Genomic DNA, 20,776 nt, shown 5'->3' on the forward strand with positions numbered 1-20,776 from the left:
ATTTACTAACCTAAAAGAAAGAAGATGTTTGTGGCTAAAGTGCTCATTTGGGAACCAGGAAATAAAGAAGCAGCTCACATAGTTCAGGTACTTTAGTCTGGGTCCTCAGTGGGTGGTAAATACTCATTTATGAAATCAGACATGTGGCTCCATATTACAGGGATATGGGTTTTACACACTGCTGAGCTGCTCCCATGCTCAAAGCTAAATGATCCTGCACTTTCTTTGCTGTCCAGCTTCTGAAACAGCCTGTCAGGTCAGCTGTGCCCTACAGATAGAAGGCTTAGTTCTGCCAGAGCCACCAGTGTGTCTGAGCATGCTGCTTCTTGGGTAGGCTTGAAAGCAATGGGTGTGGGATGTGATTTATTACTGGCCTTATAGGTGGCCCTGCCAGACCTGTAGTGACTTAGTGAAAATCAGTTCAAGTACAGATGCCAAAGCATTATTTGTTTTCCCTTTCTGCAAGATGTCCTAGTCCCCACAGCCATAGGGAAGAGCAGACAACAGGAAGGACCAATAATCCATTTGTCAATACCCATTTAAATTGCAGACTTAGTTGAGAGCACATCCTTCACTGCTCACAGGGCATGAGCAGAGCCTTCTCCTGGCAGGTCACTCTGTGTCTCTAATACCAAATAAGAGTTTAAGGCTTTGTGCTTAGTGCTTTGCTTTCACTGACTATTTACATGTAAACCTGCTAAGCAGTACCTGTGTCATTCAGAGCACACTTAAATAACTTTGCATTCAAAATACTTATTTAAAAGGAAAGGTCTCATTTCCATATGGTGTATATATACAAATTAAAGCTGGTGGGTGTAAGGTTTCAAGCCATCCTGAGGATCTGCTGCAGTGATTGACAGAGTCTTTATCTTCTACCCAGTTTTTATAAATCACAGAGGATTTTACTGAAGTGAAATTTGTGCCTTAGAAACTGAGAGGAAAAATCTTTCTAATCTTGCTTTTCAAATGAGGTGATCATCTACTAAGGAGCAGTGTGCCTGAAACACAACCAGCTGCAAGCTACAGATATTTTTTCAAAGGTGGAAAATGCAAAATCCCACAATATAATTCACAGTCAAAGTATCTGATTATCTTCATTATCTACTACTCTTGTTAAATCTCTATTTTGTAAAAGGTCTCAAAAATTAACCCTGCAATTTGCTAATTCCGCTGAACAAAGGCAGACTATTTTATCTTGAAAAGAACAAACACAATAGTCTTTACCCTTGTTTTATTCTTTCAAAAGGTTTTTTTACTTATTTACTAAATCTGCCAGCATGCAAGTATTTGTATGAGTTTAAAAACCACAATGTTCTCCTATTAAAGAGAAAAATACAACCTAATCCTCTTATACTAATTAAATGGGAAGAGTGTTAATGAGGAACATGTCACTTGTCAATGCCTGAAAAATCTAATTTTGGGTGAGGTTCAACTCATTAAAATAATGCTGTCAGTCCTTTTCCTGTAACATTTTAAAGAAATTTTTTTTCCCCCTATGGTTGTGTTAAGTGAGTCAGTGAAACCATTCACAGGACTTCAAGGTCAACAGTGATAAAGAGAAACCTTTTTGAGGAGTTATTACACACTCAGAATCCAGAAGCTGTAAAATTTGAGTGCAAATGGTTGGGTGTGAACCTGCAACCCAGCACTTAAACCCTGAGTTATGGGAAAGTTAAGCATCTCCATTTTCTTCTACAAACGAGGCCTTTCCAGCGACCTCCCTCCACAGCTCCTCTCAGCTGCCAGTCTCAGTATTCCAACCACCCTCCTCCAGCCCCCTCTTATGAAAATGTTTGCCTTAAATGGCACAGTCTGAAATGTTTTGCTGAATCTCCAGGCTTTATTTAAGGTGACCTTTCTTCATTATTCCCTTCTGCATTATTATTCAAATGATATGCATGATTTACCTCTACCATACCTGCAATTAGTATTTATTGAAGGAAAGCCATTTTTTTTTTTCCTCACAAGGCTGGAGAAGCACATATATGAAATCATTTCACAATGATTAATTAATTGTCTGTGGTAAGCATTTCCAATTTTATTGTATCTAAAATTTGACCAGAAGCATAAAGAAAAAAAAAAAAATCAAAGGCTCTTTTCTTGGTAAATGGTAAACTGAAGTACAAAATACTAAGAAGTAACTTTTGAAATATTGTACTTGTACACCATGTATTTTTAAGTAAGTATCAAGTTTAAGAATTTCTCCTCCTTTTGAATGGAAAAATGAAAAAAAATTTAAAATTATGACATTCTAAAATATCCCCCTTTTTCCAGTGCTATTGTGTTTTACTTTGCTATAATATCACCTTTTTGCATGAAGGGATACTCTGAAATAAGGACTTGGCTGAGGGCATTTATTTCAATGAAGGAAGTTGATGGCAGTACAAGCAAAACAGTTAAAAATGTATTAAAGTCATAATTCTAGAGTATTAAAATAATAAAGCAGGCTCTCTGTAAATTAAATTGAGCCAGGATGAGAGTTGGCAGTATTTCTGTGAAAGCATAACAAAGGATAAAGGCAGTGGTACACAGCTGTATTGGTGAGAGCAAGGTTTTTGTGGAGTTTAGATGCATCAAGTCTGTGTGGAAATAAATCTGCAACAAGTGACAGATATAAAAAGCCACATGTCTGGCTTTTAAAAGACAAGAAGGTGATAAAAAAGGGTTGACACAAATGCTTTTGGGATATTTGCATCCATCCTGAAGAGCTAATTGTTCAACAGCCATAGCTTTCTGAAAACTGTCATGAAAAAACTGATTTCAAAGGCACAAATAACAGGATATGTGTGGTTGCTCTATTTCAGATGGAACTGGATGTGACCAAAATGCAGCATTTTCATTATGCCTATTTAATGGTGATGGTGAATTAAATAACTCCGACTTATAGTTATCTGATATTGTTAATGGATAAATTTATCCCATTATATAAATCCTCAAAGTACTTAAATGATGATGTTTAAATGGCAAGATAACATTTTTTTAAGTACTGTCCCAACCCATATTATTGTCTTGGCATTCCTCAAATATTCTTTGATAAGCTAACTCTTCTTTCTGAATTATTATAATATTAGAATAGCACCATAACTTTTCTAGAGAGATTCTTGGGTTTTTTTCTAGTGGGAGAAAGAACTGAAGGAAATGAAGTTATAGATACTAATTATATCTCTGTAGATTTTAATATATCTCTTATGTAAACATCTATAAGTGATATATTTGCTTGTGTATTTGTTGTGTAACATGCATGACCTGTTAGAGAAGCCTTACTTCTCTCTGCAGCAAGTGGGAGTGTGTGTGTCTGACACACAGTTCCAAAAATTAAAGGTTTCAAATTCGTGATGAGCTAAAATTATTCTTATATGTGTGAAAACCTATTTATCCAACACCCATTGGATCCTTTTATAGCTGTGTGATAGCAACAGAGTGCAAAGCTTGCTCAAACAGCTTAAATTTAACCAATTTCCTTTCCCTTCTAACTGCATGTCAGGTTCAATAAAACCTGTTTTCCTTGCAGCCAGCAGTAATCTCAGGTGCAGCTGAGTGTGCTCAGGAGGCTGGACCTGGGTGCCAGGGATTGCCAGGCTCACAGCAGTCAGGGGCTCTTCTGCTCAAGGGAAATGGCCACATTTACAGCTTAGACTTGGATTCTTGTGGAAGAGAATCTCAAGGAACCAAAGGATGTTTATTGCTTCTTACTGTGAGGACTATTTATTGCAGTTTCATTTTTTCCTCTAATAGCATGGAAATTTGGAATTTACACATCTTGTCAAAAGTACTGATCCCTCACCTTGGAGGAAGTCCCCAGATCCTGCCTCACCTCTCACTTACACCCCCAAGCCACCCATCACTGTACAGATGTGGTGGCTTAAAAGGCTCTTCTAGGAATTTGCCATGGCACATAGTATTTTTTCCATAGTCCAGAAAAAGTCGATTTTGTCTGACCCTTATACAACATTTCTGACTGCACAATACACTTTACAATCATTGTTCAATCCATTTCAAAACAATGAATTATTGTAGACAAAAAGGAATAACTCCACATATTGGCATTTTAGATAGAATCAGTTTTATTCCTACAGTAGTATTTAAATTGACATTAGAGGCCAAATGCATAAGATTTTCTTTAGTGGTTTTCCAGTGAATAATCTTTTCCAAAGTATACCAGTAAATAGAGATAAGAAGGAAATTTATTTCAGTTGGCTGGTTTTTATGAGCATTTTGACCAGGAAAATGCTAGTTAGACTTGCAGAACTCGCAGTAGGTGATGATTTTGTATGTCAGCTGTGCAAGGCCAGGTTGTGCTAATGTGGATATGTACAATTGAAACCTCAGGAGGTTTCACACAGCTGCCCCCAGCTTCGGTGTCTGCTCCATTGCTGAATTCCAGCCACATGGCTCCCCACTGTTACAGCAGCACTGCCTTATGTTATGCTTAGAGGGATCTGTTATCATCTAGTGCAAGTCAGTATAGAAACCAGCCTTGTTATTGAGATAAAAGCCTTACCCAGGAAATTGCAAGATGCCAAGAAGCATACAAATTAGCAAGAGAAGGAAAGATCACCAGGCTTCAGAGTAGCCTCCATAGTCAGCAGAAACTTACTCTGCAAAGCACTGGAAAACTTGGTATAATCCATTCTAAGGCAGACTGAAAATTCTACCAGAGCTCTGGATGGATTGCAGATTGTCTCAGAGTGGCTGAATGTGTTTTAATTGAATGGCATATATTCATTATGCATGATAATGTTAAAATACACTTTTTAGTCCTCACTGTTAGACTCTTACTCCTCTATCTCTTTCCCTTATTCCTGTACATTCTATACTTTTCCCTTATTCTCAGTAAATTAGGAAATACTGAAATTTGTGTCTATTATGAAATGAAATTCAAAGTTGATGCCTCTGTATAGCTATCACTGGAACTTTGTGTGCTTGAGGGGTACTTTTTCATTATATGAAACTGATCTCTTGGAGCAGAGCAGTCACAAGAATAAGCCATAAAATTTTACTGCCTTAATTTTGGAGTCTCATCTTATTCTGCTGAATACAAATATTCTGCTTCTGTGCTTCCCCCTGTTTAAGGAGCCTTAAAATAAGGTTCTGGTTTTGGTGGCTTTTCCTCTATAGCAGGCTTAGCACTGCAAAACTGGTATTTGTCCTAACTCTCACATCTGTATGGATGCAGCACCACAGGTTTACTATCACTCTTTGAGCTGGGAAATTAAACCCTAAAGGATGATTAAGCCACATCAACGATACACGATAATTAAATATGTGATTACACATTTTTATTTCTGCTGCAGGAAATAGCTTATCTTTTTAACTATAAAAGCTAAGCTCAGCTGGGATATATACTAAAGAATACCATCTCTGCAGTGCCATATTGCCACTGTCTTTAGCATTTCTTTGTCTGTTCTACTTTTAATTTCTATTGGTGGGTGCCAGTTATAGAGCATTTTTAGAATGGCTTTTACAAGGTAATTATTGAATTTTAAGAGCTTATTAGATAAAACCAAACTGAAAAAAATACTATATACCATGAAAAGATATGTAAGAACATAATTCAGAATGTAAAAGCTTTTAAAAATAGGAAAAATAGTTAATCTCAAAAATCCCTCTGTCACCTGGTGACTAGCACAAAAAGGAAGATTTTCAAGCCCACAGAAAAGTAATTGCAAAGATCTCACTCTCAGGTGAGGCAATCAAACATCCCAAATGTACTTGTTCATGTTGATGTGGTTTAACAGAAATTCCATTGCACACCATCTCTCGTTTGTTGGTGGTTTCAGGGTCAGGAGAGGTGCCTTAGGTATGGCTGGCTAGATGCTGGTCCTGTCTCCAGTGCACTCACAGTTCATGTTCTACTGAGAATGCACCCTGACAACATCTTGTTATAGCTAAGTAGTACCCAGGGCAGGCTGCTCCATTTTAAGAGCACTGCCTGTGGATACAGGGACGTGTATTTGCAGTATCTAATTCACTGCAGCCATTGTAGCTTTGGGCAGAATTTCTGCTAAACTACAAATGAAACCATCCTAAGATAGCAAATGTTCATTTCTGTATCTCACAACTTTAATTTCTCAGTCTGCTGTCAGTTGTTAAACTAATAAAATCAGCATAATAATGATTAATAATAGACATAATATTTTGTTTGCCTATTCAGTGATTTTTTTTGTGACTAGCTCAGATTCACAGTGGACACATTAGAGGAAGCAGAGAATGATAAGAGAATTTTTTTTTGGTCTTAGCTACACAGGAAGGCCCTAGTGGCTACACTTGAGATAACTGCAAAGGCATGTATTTTAATGCCATCTATTTTTAGGTGCTGCTCGTTTTCACTTCCCCCACACATTTCCCTCACTTCTTGAACAATCATTCTTGCTCTGCTTCCCATGCAAATCTCTTGCTGTTTTCTAAGTCTTTATTGCAATTATGTTAAGCATATTAAAATAATATTCAGATGATTAATTGAAGCTCTGAAACACTCAGTAGCACCAAATCTAGAATTGTCTTTAGCTGTTTTTCCTCCTAGCCTACACCAACTCTCCCTTTAAAAAAATCAGAGGCAGGTGGTATTGATACCTAAAGAGGCTGCCTGGAACAGAAGCCAGACAATATTAAAGGAATAAAATAGGGATTTTCTTTAAAAGACCTTTAAAGGATACACCTTGGACAGTAGAAGAACTCAGCTATGGCTCTACCCAAGATGGACTCCGAGTCACGAGTTTTCACACTTTTATAAGTTCTGGTCCATTTCCATATTGGGGTTAATTGTCCAATTACAGCTTCAGGTTATAAAGTCCCATCCTCACTGTTTGCTCTCCTCAATTTGCAGTTGTTTACACTTTTTGAGCCCAAAGCTGCAACACTGTCCTTGCTTCTTGGGCTAGAAAAGGATTATTTTGTCTGACTAAACTATGAAGAGAACTTGCTGAATGCTGAGCTTGCACTGAGGAAGAGACATGCATGCATATGACTGTGTTTGGAGGTATTTACTGCCATGCAGATCTAACTTCCTGCACATAAAAGGACTGGTTTGATTATGCCCTAATAATGGAAATTTCTGTCCTAGGCCTTTCCCCTCCCTGAAACAATGAGTTGGTGTCTTATATGTTGTCTTAGATATCACGAGTTCTAGCATCATCATAGCACAAGGTTTTTGTATTATCAGAGCTTCATATCTTCTTGACATTCCTCACAGGTAGCTCCTCTACACACTGACCAGGTCCTTGCAGTAGTAATCTGACTCCTCTCACTCCTCTCTCCTTACTCTTATATATATCACTAGTTCTTATTGATTACAGGTGTAGCCTGTCAAGATCAGGCCTGCCTCCAGTCTTCAGCAACTGGTCCAGCTGCAACTCACTGGGGGACAAGATCACCCTCTACAATCACCCTCTACATTTATAGAGCGTTTTTGTTTTAAATTCAAAAGTCTCAGAGAAAAGGAATAGACATTTTTAACAGGCCTGGCTGATAAATTCTTTGGCAGGCTGTGCCAGCCTGAGACAACTTCAGTAACACTGAGATGGCATTGGGAGTGCCACAACATGACCCTAATTTAATCACGTTGTGGTAGTCCTCATTGTTGGACTCTTTCTGTCCCTAGCACTAGGAGGTCAGTGTTACCCAGGCTCACTCTGTGCAAGGGGGACCAGCATGCCCCTTCCTCCTGTGCTGTGTCCCCTCCTCCCTTCCCTTTGTTAGAGACTGTGCTCCTTCCAAAATCCCATGGCACATGCTCAGTCTGCTGTCACTGACACTGCTGGATTAGGGCTCCTGTGAGAGTTGGGGTTCCCAGCTCCATCTGCTTTTAGAGGAGCTGGCAGTCACCCTGCACTCTGCTTCTGGAGCTCTGCATAATCAATTCTCATGGTTTGGAGAGTCAGCACCACTGAAAAATGAAGTTCCTCCAGTTTGGCCTTGGGGAATCAAAAGACTACAGAATCTGACACAGTCACAGCAGGCTCATGTTCTGTTATCAGCTTATTAAAAATTCCAGTTCCCAGTCTAGGATCAGTCATAATTCCTCTGGACCGACTTAGCAGATGGGAGCCTATTAAGTCTTCTGTAATGAAAGCCTACTGAGCAATACTATTAGTTTAATATTAAAAATTGTTTTGAATGAACTGAAGTTAGATTCTTTTCCACTTATCTTTATTGGAGGAGAGACTGGTATAATTAGCATAAAGCCCTGCAATAATGAATTTTCTGATGCAGTTCTGTTGAAAAATACTGTTATCTCAGTTACAGATGTACTGAGTAAGTAGATGAATGTAGCAGATCTAAACATATGTCTGTGTTAAGAGGGTTGGGTGTTGTTTTTTCTTTTTTGCAGCATTTCTGGATGATGAATGTATAGGGCTAACATATGGAATAGCTTCAGTCAGCAGTGCATCCACAGCACAGCTCAGCAGAGAGAAGCAGGGCTGTGGGCTGTAAGTGCTATGATCTTGCCTGGCAGTAAATTGTGAGGCAGTGCTTATAACTTACATCTGAACATGACTTATAAAGAGTAGAACCAGTTTAATAGCAGTGAGACTGCAGAGGATATCTGCAGAAAATAGGAGGTATTGAACAATTCCAGGGAACCAAAACTAGAGCATCAATTTAGTCAAAACTGACAAAAGGTGCAGATATCTGAAGTGTGGGAGAAAGACTGACGAGTAGATGGAAAAACAAACCTGGGGAGGAGAAGGCACAGGAAAGAGGCCTTGCAAAATAAAGTGAATATATCAAATTCAGGCCAGTAAAATTCTTAGGTTCGCCTCTAAGTTGGAACAGCAGGGCTCAAAAATAATTTGGTTGTAAACAAGCATGCAAAAGTATACTTGCTGCCAAAAGAACCTCAGATCACTGTGCATGTTAAATGTAAATAACTTGTTTTGCTCCCACTGAAATGCTATTCAGTTTGTGAATCAAGTATAGAGGCAATGCAGTTCTTTAACTACTGCCAGCAGTATGATACTGGGTATTTCACCATGTTTGTAATTGTGCACCACTGCCCATTTTTAAAGCTAATTTAATTGGTCTCTTTTACTGGAAAGACAGTACAGAGATCTTTCTACACAGGTGAAAAGATGTAGAAGTGTTAAGGTTGATAAACTCCTCACTACAGCTGCCTGGGATTAGGTGCAGCAAACTCAGGAGAAAGCTAATGAGTATAATGAGCACTGATTAGAATAAATTCCAGCTGTAACCCAGTAGTTCTGTTTCTGGGAGCAGAAGAAATTGGTTCCCCTATGCATACTCCTTTTTATTCTCACATGGAAATGCAGTATGTGTTTCCTGGAGATTGATTTCCCTTTCAACATTCAGCTGAGCCAGGGAAAATTAAGAAAAATAAAGTAAAACTATTATGGAAAGAAAAGCATCTTTACTGAGAACCCTGTGTAACTGATCCTGTCAACACTGATGGAAATTTAGTGATGCACTGTACAACTGAAGTCAGGGTTTGATTGTCTCAGCAAGATAAAATTACTGAATCCCAAGGAAGGTAAACAGGGATCCAGCACTGATCCATGTTCCCAGGAACACTTCATCCCAACTGCAGCCAGAAATGGAAAATTGTGCTTGGAGTGATGCAGAAGTTTGACCTAACTCCCTGCTATCAAGGAGGGAGGTGAGATACAAGGAGTAGGAGGGAGTCTTACACCAAGCAGAGAAAATGATCTGTAGGCTCAATTGGAGCCTTTACGGATAAAGTGCCTCTGGATCCAGGAAATCATTACTCCTCTCTTCAACACTGAGCAATATAAGATAGAAGTTCAGTATTTTCTCCAATTTCTAATTTTTTTAAAGATACCTATGATGTTAGAAGGTGACAGTAACTGATGTGAATATCAGCTAAAGTACTAATCCATGCAATCTGGAACTCCAAAGGCTTTCTGCAGTAGTCTGAGTAGCAGAACACATGGTAAAAATTTTGTATCTATTGCATTTCTAAAAGAAAAAAAAGTCAAAATTCTGGCTTTGTACATTTAAAATCTGGTAGATTAATGTATCTTTAGGTGAGAAGACAGAAGAATTCAGACCTGTGACCCTAAGGAATGTTGCTGTTTGACATGAAACAGCTTAAAATATTCAGGTTATGCTAGACCTAATCTGTGACTAAAGCATTTTGCTAGGAAGCTTGAGAGACATTTTGATACAGGGGAAGAAAGCTAGGCCGCCCTGGCTGTTCTAATATTTGAGTTAAAATACAGCTGTGTGTTTCCTTGACAGCAATGTATGTGTAGCTCCATAAAGAGCAGTTCTCAGACTAGTGTTTGAAAACTCAGCTCAGTAATTCTGATGTGTTGGTACAGTTGGAGAAGTTACATTTTGTACTTGAAGATGCTGTAATCAGTGCACATTCAGTCTGAAATTCATGGGCTGAAAATAATAAATTCTGCCTTTTTATTTCAGTACTTTGCTACCTTAAGAGTAGTGCCTGAGAAGATTGCAAAGGAGGTCAACTAGAATTGTAATTACTGTGCAGAAATTGCTTTGTAACTTCAGTTTCCATAGCATTAAGATCAGCATTGCCTCTCACCAAAAATCCAGCTTATTTTGCCTCAGTTCCAGCATACAGGGGTAAAGCACTGTCCTCAATCATCACTCAGGCTGAATTAACTGAAAACCCATTTCCCATGTCCCAGTATATCAGTGCTAGACATGCTTGAGAGGAATTATTTTCTCTATTTCTTACCAGTGCTAGGCACGCTTGAGAGGAATTATTTTCTCTATTTCTTACCACCTATGCTCTAAAAAATTTCCAGTCTGCCACGATTTTTTAAAGTTCTTCCCACACAGTGCAGATGCTGCACATTACCAGGCCCCTGTGGGGCAGGACTGCAGTGGCCAGCTGAGAGCCCTCACACTGGCATTCCCCACAGCTGATGGAGCTCCACTCATCAGCCACCCCTCCCTCCCCAGGCTCCTGCCCTGCCTTTGGCTCTCAGATCACATTCAGGAGAATTCCTGCATGTGTTCTAGAATATCTACGATGCACTGGATTTTCCTGCGGGAAAGCAACATCCTTGAGCACTCACCACTGGAATTTATAAAGGCTATCACTGCAGAGATACCACTTATGGCCGTTTTAGGGCTGGATACCAGATAAAGAGCCTTATATGTGGGTGGAAAAACTCCATTATACTGGCTAAAAAAAGGGTACTCATCTCAATATGCTTTAGGAAAATCTGAGTCATGGGTTTCAAACTGTGCTTGTTACAGGCTCTGTGTTTCTGTATCTTCAGCTACACTGTTGTGACTTATGTGCAGGGTCAACTGCACTGTAAATATTTAAGTGTTATTTAATATGGATAATATTTCCACTAGAAGGTTTAGGCCATTGCAGATGAGAACTTTTCTTTCAATAAGAGGCACTTAATTTGTTCTGTTGTTGAAAAAAAATATGGTTGAATCAGATGAGGTATCTTGCAGTGCCATTCAAAATTATTATAGCACTCCATCTTAACTCATTTTGTACATGCTTGTGTAGTGTACTCATGCCTGAAATAGTCATACAAGCAATTTTTCTTGCCTGTGGGCAGTTTTTTGCAGCCTGTACAGAGCTTTACAGTGTTGTGGCTTAGATAACTATTACTACTTAGATTAAGTAGTAATATTAACTACTATTTTAATCCAATAAATTTTGTTTATATTGCAGTCACCGTATAGAAACATCCTTAGCTTGCAGTAAGAGCTGACTAAATCAGACTTTGACTAAATTAGACTCAGACTAACCCTAGTGGATGGACGCCTCGGTGTTCTGAATTTCTTATAACTGACTCCAATGTAAAAAAGTATCATTATTATTAAAGGGACATACAGATGGCATTGAGAAAATCTTGCAAGTCTGCTAGTTCTTCCAATAGTGAGGAGGGGCAAGTAATCACTGAGAGTTTTTCCTTCACTGATCTTCTTTAAAACTTCTCTTCAGATACACTATCTAATGTAAAGCTTTATTCTGTCAGGACTAATTCTGCAAGATAATAACAAAAAGGGCTCCATGTGCTAGGTTCCAGGTTCCATTTATACCTCCTCCTGTGATTAACATCATCTCTGCTTTGTATCTCAGAATCCAGTACCCATGTTTCAGGGATAGATTTGCCACATGATATCTTTGCCATAATCTGTAGATACATCAGATCTCTGGATTTCTCACAAACTAAGGATTGTGACTTTTCTTGTGGTATCAAAAGCTCTACAGGGATAGCTATATGGTTCTAGGTTACAGTGACAGGATTTATTTTCTAAGTTCATAATGCCTAAGAAATTTCTCCCTATATAGCTCCTCTAATCCTCTAGCTCCATGCTAGTTTTATTGCCCAAGCCTTTGGACATTGGTTAAATCAAAATGTTCTTGCAGTTGTGTGGTGCAGGTGAGGAGCCTGAGCTCATTTCAGGCCAAGAAGTAACTGCACAGGTCAAGTTCATCACAAGGATACAACAATCAAAAACAGAGAAACACATATACTAAAAGTAGGTTATTTTCCCCTTCCAAATCATGCAGCAGACCACACTTGTCAAGGTTGTCTAGAATTAGCTATTTTCTTTAACTATTTTTTATATAGTTCATATAATCCCTGCTTATTTAGAATAAAAAATGCAATTTAAAGTAGCACAAGTGTTTAGCAGGAAGAATTAGTGAGGTTTTACTGTATATGTGCATTTTACCTGGAATATAGCTTAGACTCTGAAAAAACACAGGGATCTGGATAGATTGGAGCATTGGGCCAGGATTAATTTAGGTCTAAATGCCAGGTTCTGCTCTGGGGTGCTGGCTGACAGCAGTTCAGCACTCAGCAAAGTGCTCTGGCAGCCCAGAGAGCAAAGCACGTCCTGGGCTCTGCCAAATGCTGTGAGCAGCAGTCAGAAAAGAGGATTGTCCTGCTGCACAGGACGGGTCTGAGCACTGCCACAGCCTCACCTGGGTGCTGTGTGCACTTCTGGACCCCACCTTTTAAGAAAGATGGGAAGGTCCTTGGATGTGCACACATAAAGTGCAGCAGAGCTGGTGAAAGGGCTAGAAGGAAGTGTCCTTAGAGGCATGGCAAAGGGCTTTGGGCTTGTCTGATTTGTAGAAAGGACGCTGAGGTGACCTCATTGCCCTCTACAGCATCCCCCAGAGGGGAAATGGGCAGAGAGGTGCTGAACTCCTCCCCAGAGAAGGTATCCAGTGATGAGATGCTTGGGAATGGTTAAAGCTGTATCATGACAGGCTGGATTCAGATTGAACACTAGGAAGCATTTCTTTACCAAGAGCATAGTCAGATGCTTGAACAGGCCTCCAGAGGCAGTCACTGCCCAAGCCTGTCAGTGTTTTAAGAGGCATTGGGATGAGGGCCTCAAAGCATGCTTTGACTTGGTCAGCTCTGGGTGATTGTGGTGGGTCCCTTCCAACTGAAATAATCTATTCTAAAAGCAATATTTAACAATGGGAGATCCTTCATAGCATCCAGATAGAAAGGGCTAAAGAACCAGCAAGTGCTTTTTTTAAAAGAACACTTTTAATACCAATACATTATCTTTTAGTGCACTATGTGACTGCCAAGTTAGTAGAATTATTTCCCTTTAGTTTTGGTAAGAGCGGGTCAGATTCTAAATGTTTGTTTTCAGTACACATTAAAGAAATGCCTAAGCTGAAAATTGAAAAGAGGTCCCATTTACTGCATAGCAATCAAAGCATGACCCCTCACTGGCAAAAAAGAGAAATTGAAAACTAATTTCAAGGTTCAGGATTAATTCTCTGTCAAATTGACAGAAGAGAGCCTACACTAGAATACATTTAGGACAAATGTAGAACCTTCTCTTTATCTGTTCCTTTCAGAGTGCAACTTATTACTTTGATTTCATGGTTCCATAGCATAAGCATTTTAAAAGTTAGCTGTCTGAATTTGGTCAAGTATCTACAAACACAGGCTTTTTACCACATGAATCTATCAATTTGCTTCCTATTAACATCACTGTTCTCTGCTGATGACCTTTTCCTGAGTGTGTGTTTTTCTATCTCCCCTGCAGTAATTGCTGGAAATGATTGTCATGTAAGGAGCTGGCTATGGCAAACAGGAAACATCAAAGCACTGCAGCCAGCATGCTGGATCACAGAGCCAGAGCTTGCCCGACTTCATCTCACAACAGGGAGCCTGAAAACGAAGAAAGTGACCTTCCCATTGAAGATTATGCAGCAAAGGAGGCAGAACTTGCAACTGTCAGAGCAGGTAGTCCTACCCCTGTGGAACATGAGTGCAATGACCATAGTGGAGATGGTGACTCCAGCTCTGACTATGTAAACAACACTTCGGAGGAGGAGGACTACGATGAAGGCTTGCCAGAAGAAGAGGAGGGCATCACATACTACATCAGATACTGTCCAGAGGATGACAGTTACCTGGAAGGAATGGACTGCAATGGGGAGGAGTATGCTCCCCATGAGGAACACCATGTTGAAACAGATGAATGTCAGGAAGCTGTAGAAGAATGGGCTGAAGGCAAAATTCAGCACCAAGATGAAAATGAGGTGATGGACAGGCAAGAGTGGCAGGAAGGTCAAGATAATGGCATTCAGATTTTGGAGGATGAAGCATCATCTTTGGAGATCCAAGACCAAGAAGAAAACATACAGTACTGTCAAAGTGAAGGTGACTATCCGGACTATTATCCAGCAGAGGCTAATGGAAATTCACAGGGAATATCACCATACCATTCTAGGAAAGAGGATGCAGAGCTGGAAGAGCAGGAAGAGGACATTGATCAGATTGTAGCAGAAATCAAAATGAGTATGAGCATGAGCAGTATTAACAGTACAACAGAAATGAGTCCAGAGCACACTGGGACTGAAAACATGGCACATGACTACAAAGAGACTTGTTCAAAGGGAGAAGCTGTTCACAGTGCTAACAGGCACGAGGGGAGGCCAAAATCACTGAATATCCCATCTGCCTCTAAGCACAGTGGAGATGTGCATCGAGGTTTTAAAGCAAAGTCAAGATCTCCAGAGGATAGACAGAAGTGGCCACAGGAGCAGGTATGAGGTGCTTTTTTTATACCAGACTGTCAGAGGCATTATGCAAGAGTTACATTAGTTATTCCAAACAAAATTAGCAATATTTTTATATCTATTAATATGTAAATGTATTAGCAGTATTTTAAATTTTACTGTAACTGCATTCACATAATCACATTGTGTGTTTAGAAAGAGGTGCTAAATGTAATCAGCATACGTAGAGATCTAGCAAAGAGGTTTTGCATAGAGAAGAGACAATTGAAACAAAGCTATTCCAGTTACATGGGGCAAAACCAGTTTCTTTACACTATTTTTATTCTGCAGTGACAGTCTGGAGAAACTTAACACCGGGGTCAGCATTGAAATAGTTGAAATTTTTTTTTCCATTAATGGCTCCTGCCTTAGTGGTTGATAATTTTCTGGTTTTGATAGGATGTATATCAAATATTGATACTGTATATGTTAAAAAACCTTCAAGAAGTGCCTGCAATTGCTGTGGGTTTTTTTTACTAGCTGGACATATCTTGACCTTGACAAGGAGGAAGAAATAAGAGCTTTACTCTTTCCACAAATGCTGTTAAGCAGTTTTATCACAAGAATGATGTAGAAGTTAATTTAAATTGTGCATGATCTTTTCTTGTTCTAATGCTGAGTGCCAGAAAAAGAGTCTAAGAATGAAGCTCAAGCTTTTCTAAAAGAAAAGAGGGGTGACTTTTTTTCCCTGATGTTTCAAATTGAACATGGTTGCTTCTTAGAGAGATATACCTCACTCCCTTATGCCATTTTAAAGCCCTGACTTTGCATCTCTAAAATTATATGCAGTTGAATATTAGTAATCTTCTGCAATGAACAGAGCTACCTGAAAGAGGTAAAACATAACGCATGCTTGGATAACAAACTACTAAGGATAACTGAATTATTTTGCCTTATCTTTAATTTAAATGCTTTATTAAACTTCACATGCATAAGTTTCCTGTTTCAGCTTTATCATCTCTGTAAATAGGATTTTCTATAATTAAGTGCCCCACAGTTAAACATTTTAGTCTAGGTGATTCCATTAAAATACATTAATTCCTCTGAAAAACAGTAAAAGGAAATCAAATGCTTAAGTACATGCTGATGAAACAGGTCGACCTTCATTATAATTGTGAACAAAAAAAAGTCTTAGGGGGATATTTTCAGATTTTCCATATCTGCAGCAAGTTTTTAATATTCATTACTACATTCTATTTCCAGAAGTATAATTATAACCAAATTGTGCAACTTACTATATTCAGTGCCCTACTGCCAGCATGAAAGTCCCTTAGTGAATAAGCCTGCTGATGTTGAATGGTTTGAACCTCTACTAGGTGTTGGCTGGGAGCACAGAGGTTGAGGTAGCATGCTCTAGACTTAGTGATGGCCTTTCTTTCTCCCAGCAGCTGCTACTGGGAGTGTTGTTCCTTGCAAGTTCTCAAAATATTTGAGGAACAAAAGTTCCTGAACAAGAAAGAATCCCTCAGTGCTTGACTAAGAAATTGTTGGGTTTTCCCCCTCCACTGAAGGCTTGCCCATTCAAGACAATATTCCAAATAGACTTTATTTCAACAGCTTTTTGCTGCTTTGAAGTTTATTTGTCAGAAGCTGAGCTGAACTGCATTGTACCTTTGTCATTCTTAATAGATTGCTAACAGCTGAGGGTTGTGTAACACCTGGGTATTGATTTAACTGCCCCGTCTGAACAAAACCAAAAGTACCTAAATATTTCTGAACTGCCTGTCTGAGCTTTGATTGTTATTTCCTGTCAGTCTTGGACCAATGCATTCATATTATTTAATAAGGAGGGAAGTACTGCTGTGCTAGCTAACCCCAGGCTGGATGAAGCCACTGAGCTTATACCACCACTTTTAATAGCAACCACAAACTCCTGTCTGAATGGATAGAGAGCACTGGACAGTACACAGAGTTTCATTCCTTCAACCATGGAGACAGGAAATTAGAGATACAGCAGTACAGGTATCTACTCCAGATCAGGCTAAACAAACTGGGTGTCAAGGCATGTGTTTCATATTTAAGAAAGAAAACAAGGCACAGCTGCTGTGGGCACTTTGCTTAAGGGAAGAGCACAAGCCTCCTAGGCAAAAAGCTGTGAAGTGGTATTTCTTACAGAGATGCAGAGGCTCACAAATGGGCACATGAAGTAATTAGACCTCTACCCACCCCAAGCCTTCAGGGATAAAAGAAAGAATAAGAAAACAAGTTCAGTAACCTTTGCCAAGCATTACTTGAATGTGTGTGTCATGACCAGACTGGTCTTACCTTGCTGTGTTCTCACCTACTGTAGATAATCATTCTCAGCTTTACCCTAAAATCAGGCTCATGGTGAGAGCATAAGAGTTGAGTACCCATTCCTGCCTGGGAGAGACAACTGTTCACTTTAAAAATTTTAAAAGCTTTATAATACCTTAACAAAAAGGCTAAATAAGGAAAACTTGCAGTGCTGAGAACTGCCTTCACGGCTACTTATCACATGGCCAGTTCATCTCCAGGATGGCTGCTCAGTCTTTTATACCCCTGGGGGGTTGCATCAGCCAGCCCTGGCCCCTCCCAAAGTCTGTCAGTCAGCTCTTCTTTGCTGTTTATCAGCGAAGATGGCTTTTTTGCAACTTGATTGGAGATCAGGTGTTGTCATGCCACACCCCCTTAGCAGCAATCTTTTCCATTCCCAAGTGCCCCAAAGAAGGGACAGGTGCACCCCTTCTTTCTACCTGACCCAGACAACCCAGTCTGTCTGATGGCAACAATACAGGGGGGAAAAGGGATCTATGGGGAGAGCAGAGGATATCTAACTATAATAACATAACCATACATCAATAAAGCTTCCCTTAATATTCATCTCTTAATTGCTAGAACCAATCATCTCATTATCCATCTATAACACACCCAAGTTAGTTTTTTTCTTAGGAGCTCCTTAAAAGTCCTTAGCACAAGGTGTGGCTGGATGTTTAGCATTAACACTGGACCTCAAAGAATTTAGATAAAGTGCAGAGGATTTTGTTTTTCTTCTGGGGCATTCAATTATTTTAATATTTACTATGACATATTTATTTATTTATATTTACTGTGAAATGTCAAAGGGATGGATGGAATTAAAGTACTGCCTAAATGAACCTGTGTCTCATTTGTGAAACCAAGATAGCCATAATTTTAACTGCAGTATTTAAACCAACCACAATAATTCAATTTCTTCCATAGTGAAAGGAAAAAACCCAAGGCAATTTGCAAGCATTTGCATGTTAAACTTACTGTTTGCAGAGAAGCTGCATAGAAGAGCCTTGGTTTTGTCACCTTGCTAAAAGGTCTGTTATTATGTGTGCATCTCACAGTACAAAATATCATGCTGAAAGGGATGCTAGAGGCACACAGGCTGCATATAGAGCACTTTTTTGCCTCAGTTATCTTTAAATAAATGTGGATTTAAATGCTTCTAGGTTAAATCAAGATATACTAGGTGTATGTCAGTTTTTGTAAACAATGAGCAATCTGGAAGGTGCATTTGTTGTATTATGCACATAGTATGCTATCCTTAGCTTTTTCATGCTTCTGCTCCTCTCCTTTCCTGCCTCACATAGGTAGAATTACTACTTATTTACATTCCATTACAATACACAGCTATTAATTCTTAGCTCATGATATATGCTAACATTCTGTTTGCAGGACATTTGTTAAATAACAAGTAAACAAATGTGATTTTAAAGGTTCCTATTGCTGGGTTTGCCCCAGAAAACAGTCACTTTATAAGAAATACCTGACAATTTACAGAGAAGGAAAAACAAAGTAAGCATCTTCTTTGACTTTCTGTATGGGCCAGTTTCCTATCTTAAATACAAGTGCTCAGGCTTCAAAACTTCAGGGATATATGAGCTTGGCTTGATTAGCCTTTATTTGTAAATACTTCTAGGGAAGCACTAAAGGGGATGATGAGCACTAGACAAGTCTGAGGGAAACCTAGAATGTGAGAATCCTGAGAATGTGCTCTCTCCTACCTTATTTAAACAAATCCTATTTGCCAACAATAAAAGAAAATGTTTTTAACAGCACCAACACCTACCCTACCTCTAACCTTTTGAAGAAACAGGAATTTACCATCAGATTTGTCTCCTTTACAAAGGAGGACTGTGGCATTCACATTCTCTGAAACAATTCCTTCACCCAGGATTTTTCTCCTGGAAAGCTAAGAAGCCTTGGAGAAAATGAAAACAGTTCTTATCTCATTTGCTTCTCCTGTGTGGAATGTGTTTGGAGATCGTTTACCCACAGGTGATTGTTTCATTGGATTCTGGTGTGAGTTGTTTTAACTCTTAAGGCAATCAGGGCCAAGCTGTGTTGAGACTCTTTCTAGAGTCATAAATTCTCATTATTATCTTTTTAGCATTCAGTAAATATCCTTTTTGTATTCTTTAGTAGAGTTTAGTATAGTATTCTTTAATACAATACAGTATTGCAAAATAATAAATTAGCCTGCTGAGAACATGAAGTCAAATACATCATTCCTGCCTTTGTTGGGACTTTCCCTGCAAACACATCAGAGGACCTCAGAGGAAAGTCTGCTTTTCAGTGATGCTGCCTGTGACACTGAATCCTACCACTTCTCATTTCTCAATCATTCTTTCATAACACTGGCATACCTTTGAGACCTAACCCAATATGCTTACACAAACTGCCCTAGTAGGGGCACCATGAGCTCCTGCACTGTCAGTCTGCTTGCACAACTTTCATATATGCTGTGTCCTTCTACTTCTTCAACAAGGAAATCCAGAGACAGACTACAGATCCCTACAAAAATCTGTGAAAATCAATTTAGCAAAGCCATTGTATTTCATCTCTTTTCCCCCCTCCAAAAGCTTTGCACACATCAATGCTGCTACTGTGTTTCCCTTGCCTGTGCTGTTAGAGCTCAGTATTGACACAAATATTTATTTCCTTCTCTCAGCATGGGGACAGTGCTCTGCTGCTGCAGAGTCCAAATCCAGGAGACTTTTGTCTGTAAAAGATTTCACCTTTAGAACAGCATGAAGAAACTAAGATGAAAGGCAGTCTAGAAAATGTGTTTCTCAGGAATGTCTTGCTGGAAGTCAGTCTGTGTATTATGGGATGCATTTGAGAACAGTTTGTAGGAAACACAAATGGGTGTAAATGAAGAGTATCAAAGAAGGTTTCTGCATTCTCCTGTGTGTTCTAGGCAGCTGTGGGGCAGAACTAATAAATATCTGTTACCAAGTGACAGTTCCCAACTTACCAAGTGCTTACTGAAAGTGCTAAACAGTCCAAACAGTCTCAAACAGAACCAGTTTCTCTGCACTAATTGGCCAAGTCACAGAGTTTTGGCAGTCAGCTCCTGACACCAGTTGACAGCAAAATCAATGCCTGCTGCCTAAAGATGCATAAGTGACAAAGCCTTCTCAGGAAGTTTAAATCAGAAGGCAGCATGTGCTCCTAATTACATCTCCCAAAGAATTCAGCAGAGCTTTTTCTCTGAAACTCATCATGGCTGGTTCTCAATTTTAAATATATGCAAGGACAAAGGAAAAAAAAATGGTTCTTTGACATGGTAAAAATAAATTGGAAATTATTTTAATGTCTACTGACATTTGATAGAGTATTGAAATAATTTAGTGGAATGCTTAAATCTCTCAACCTACTCTGACTCCTCTTCTCCCAAACTTGACTTGTTTTCTTAGAATTACTCATCAGAAATTTTTTTCTCTTCACTCCTGACGTGTACCAGCACCACCACTAAACTAACACATAAGG

General features: G+C 39.2%; 1 protein-coding gene across 2 annotated transcripts in view; it reads left to right on the forward strand.

Annotated features, from left to right (window-relative positions):
* APBA2 (amyloid beta precursor protein binding family A member 2) overlaps positions 1 to 20,776 on the forward strand; it is an 85,215-nt gene that overhangs the window by 37,247 nt on the left and 27,192 nt on the right. For both annotated transcript variants that reach the window (XM_059858189.1, XM_059858190.1), the window contains exon 2: positions 13,999 to 15,004. In XM_059858189.1, the coding sequence (XP_059714172.1) occupies positions 14,036 to 15,004 (969 nt within the window). In that variant the 5' untranslated portion in view covers positions 13,999 to 14,035. The remainder of the gene's footprint in view (positions 1 to 13,998; positions 15,005 to 20,776) is intronic.

Source organism: Haemorhous mexicanus, chromosome 13 (assembly GCF_027477595.1).
Source record: "Haemorhous mexicanus isolate bHaeMex1 chromosome 13, bHaeMex1.pri, whole genome shotgun sequence".
Classification (NCBI taxonomy): domain Eukaryota; kingdom Metazoa; phylum Chordata; class Aves; order Passeriformes; family Fringillidae; genus Haemorhous; species Haemorhous mexicanus.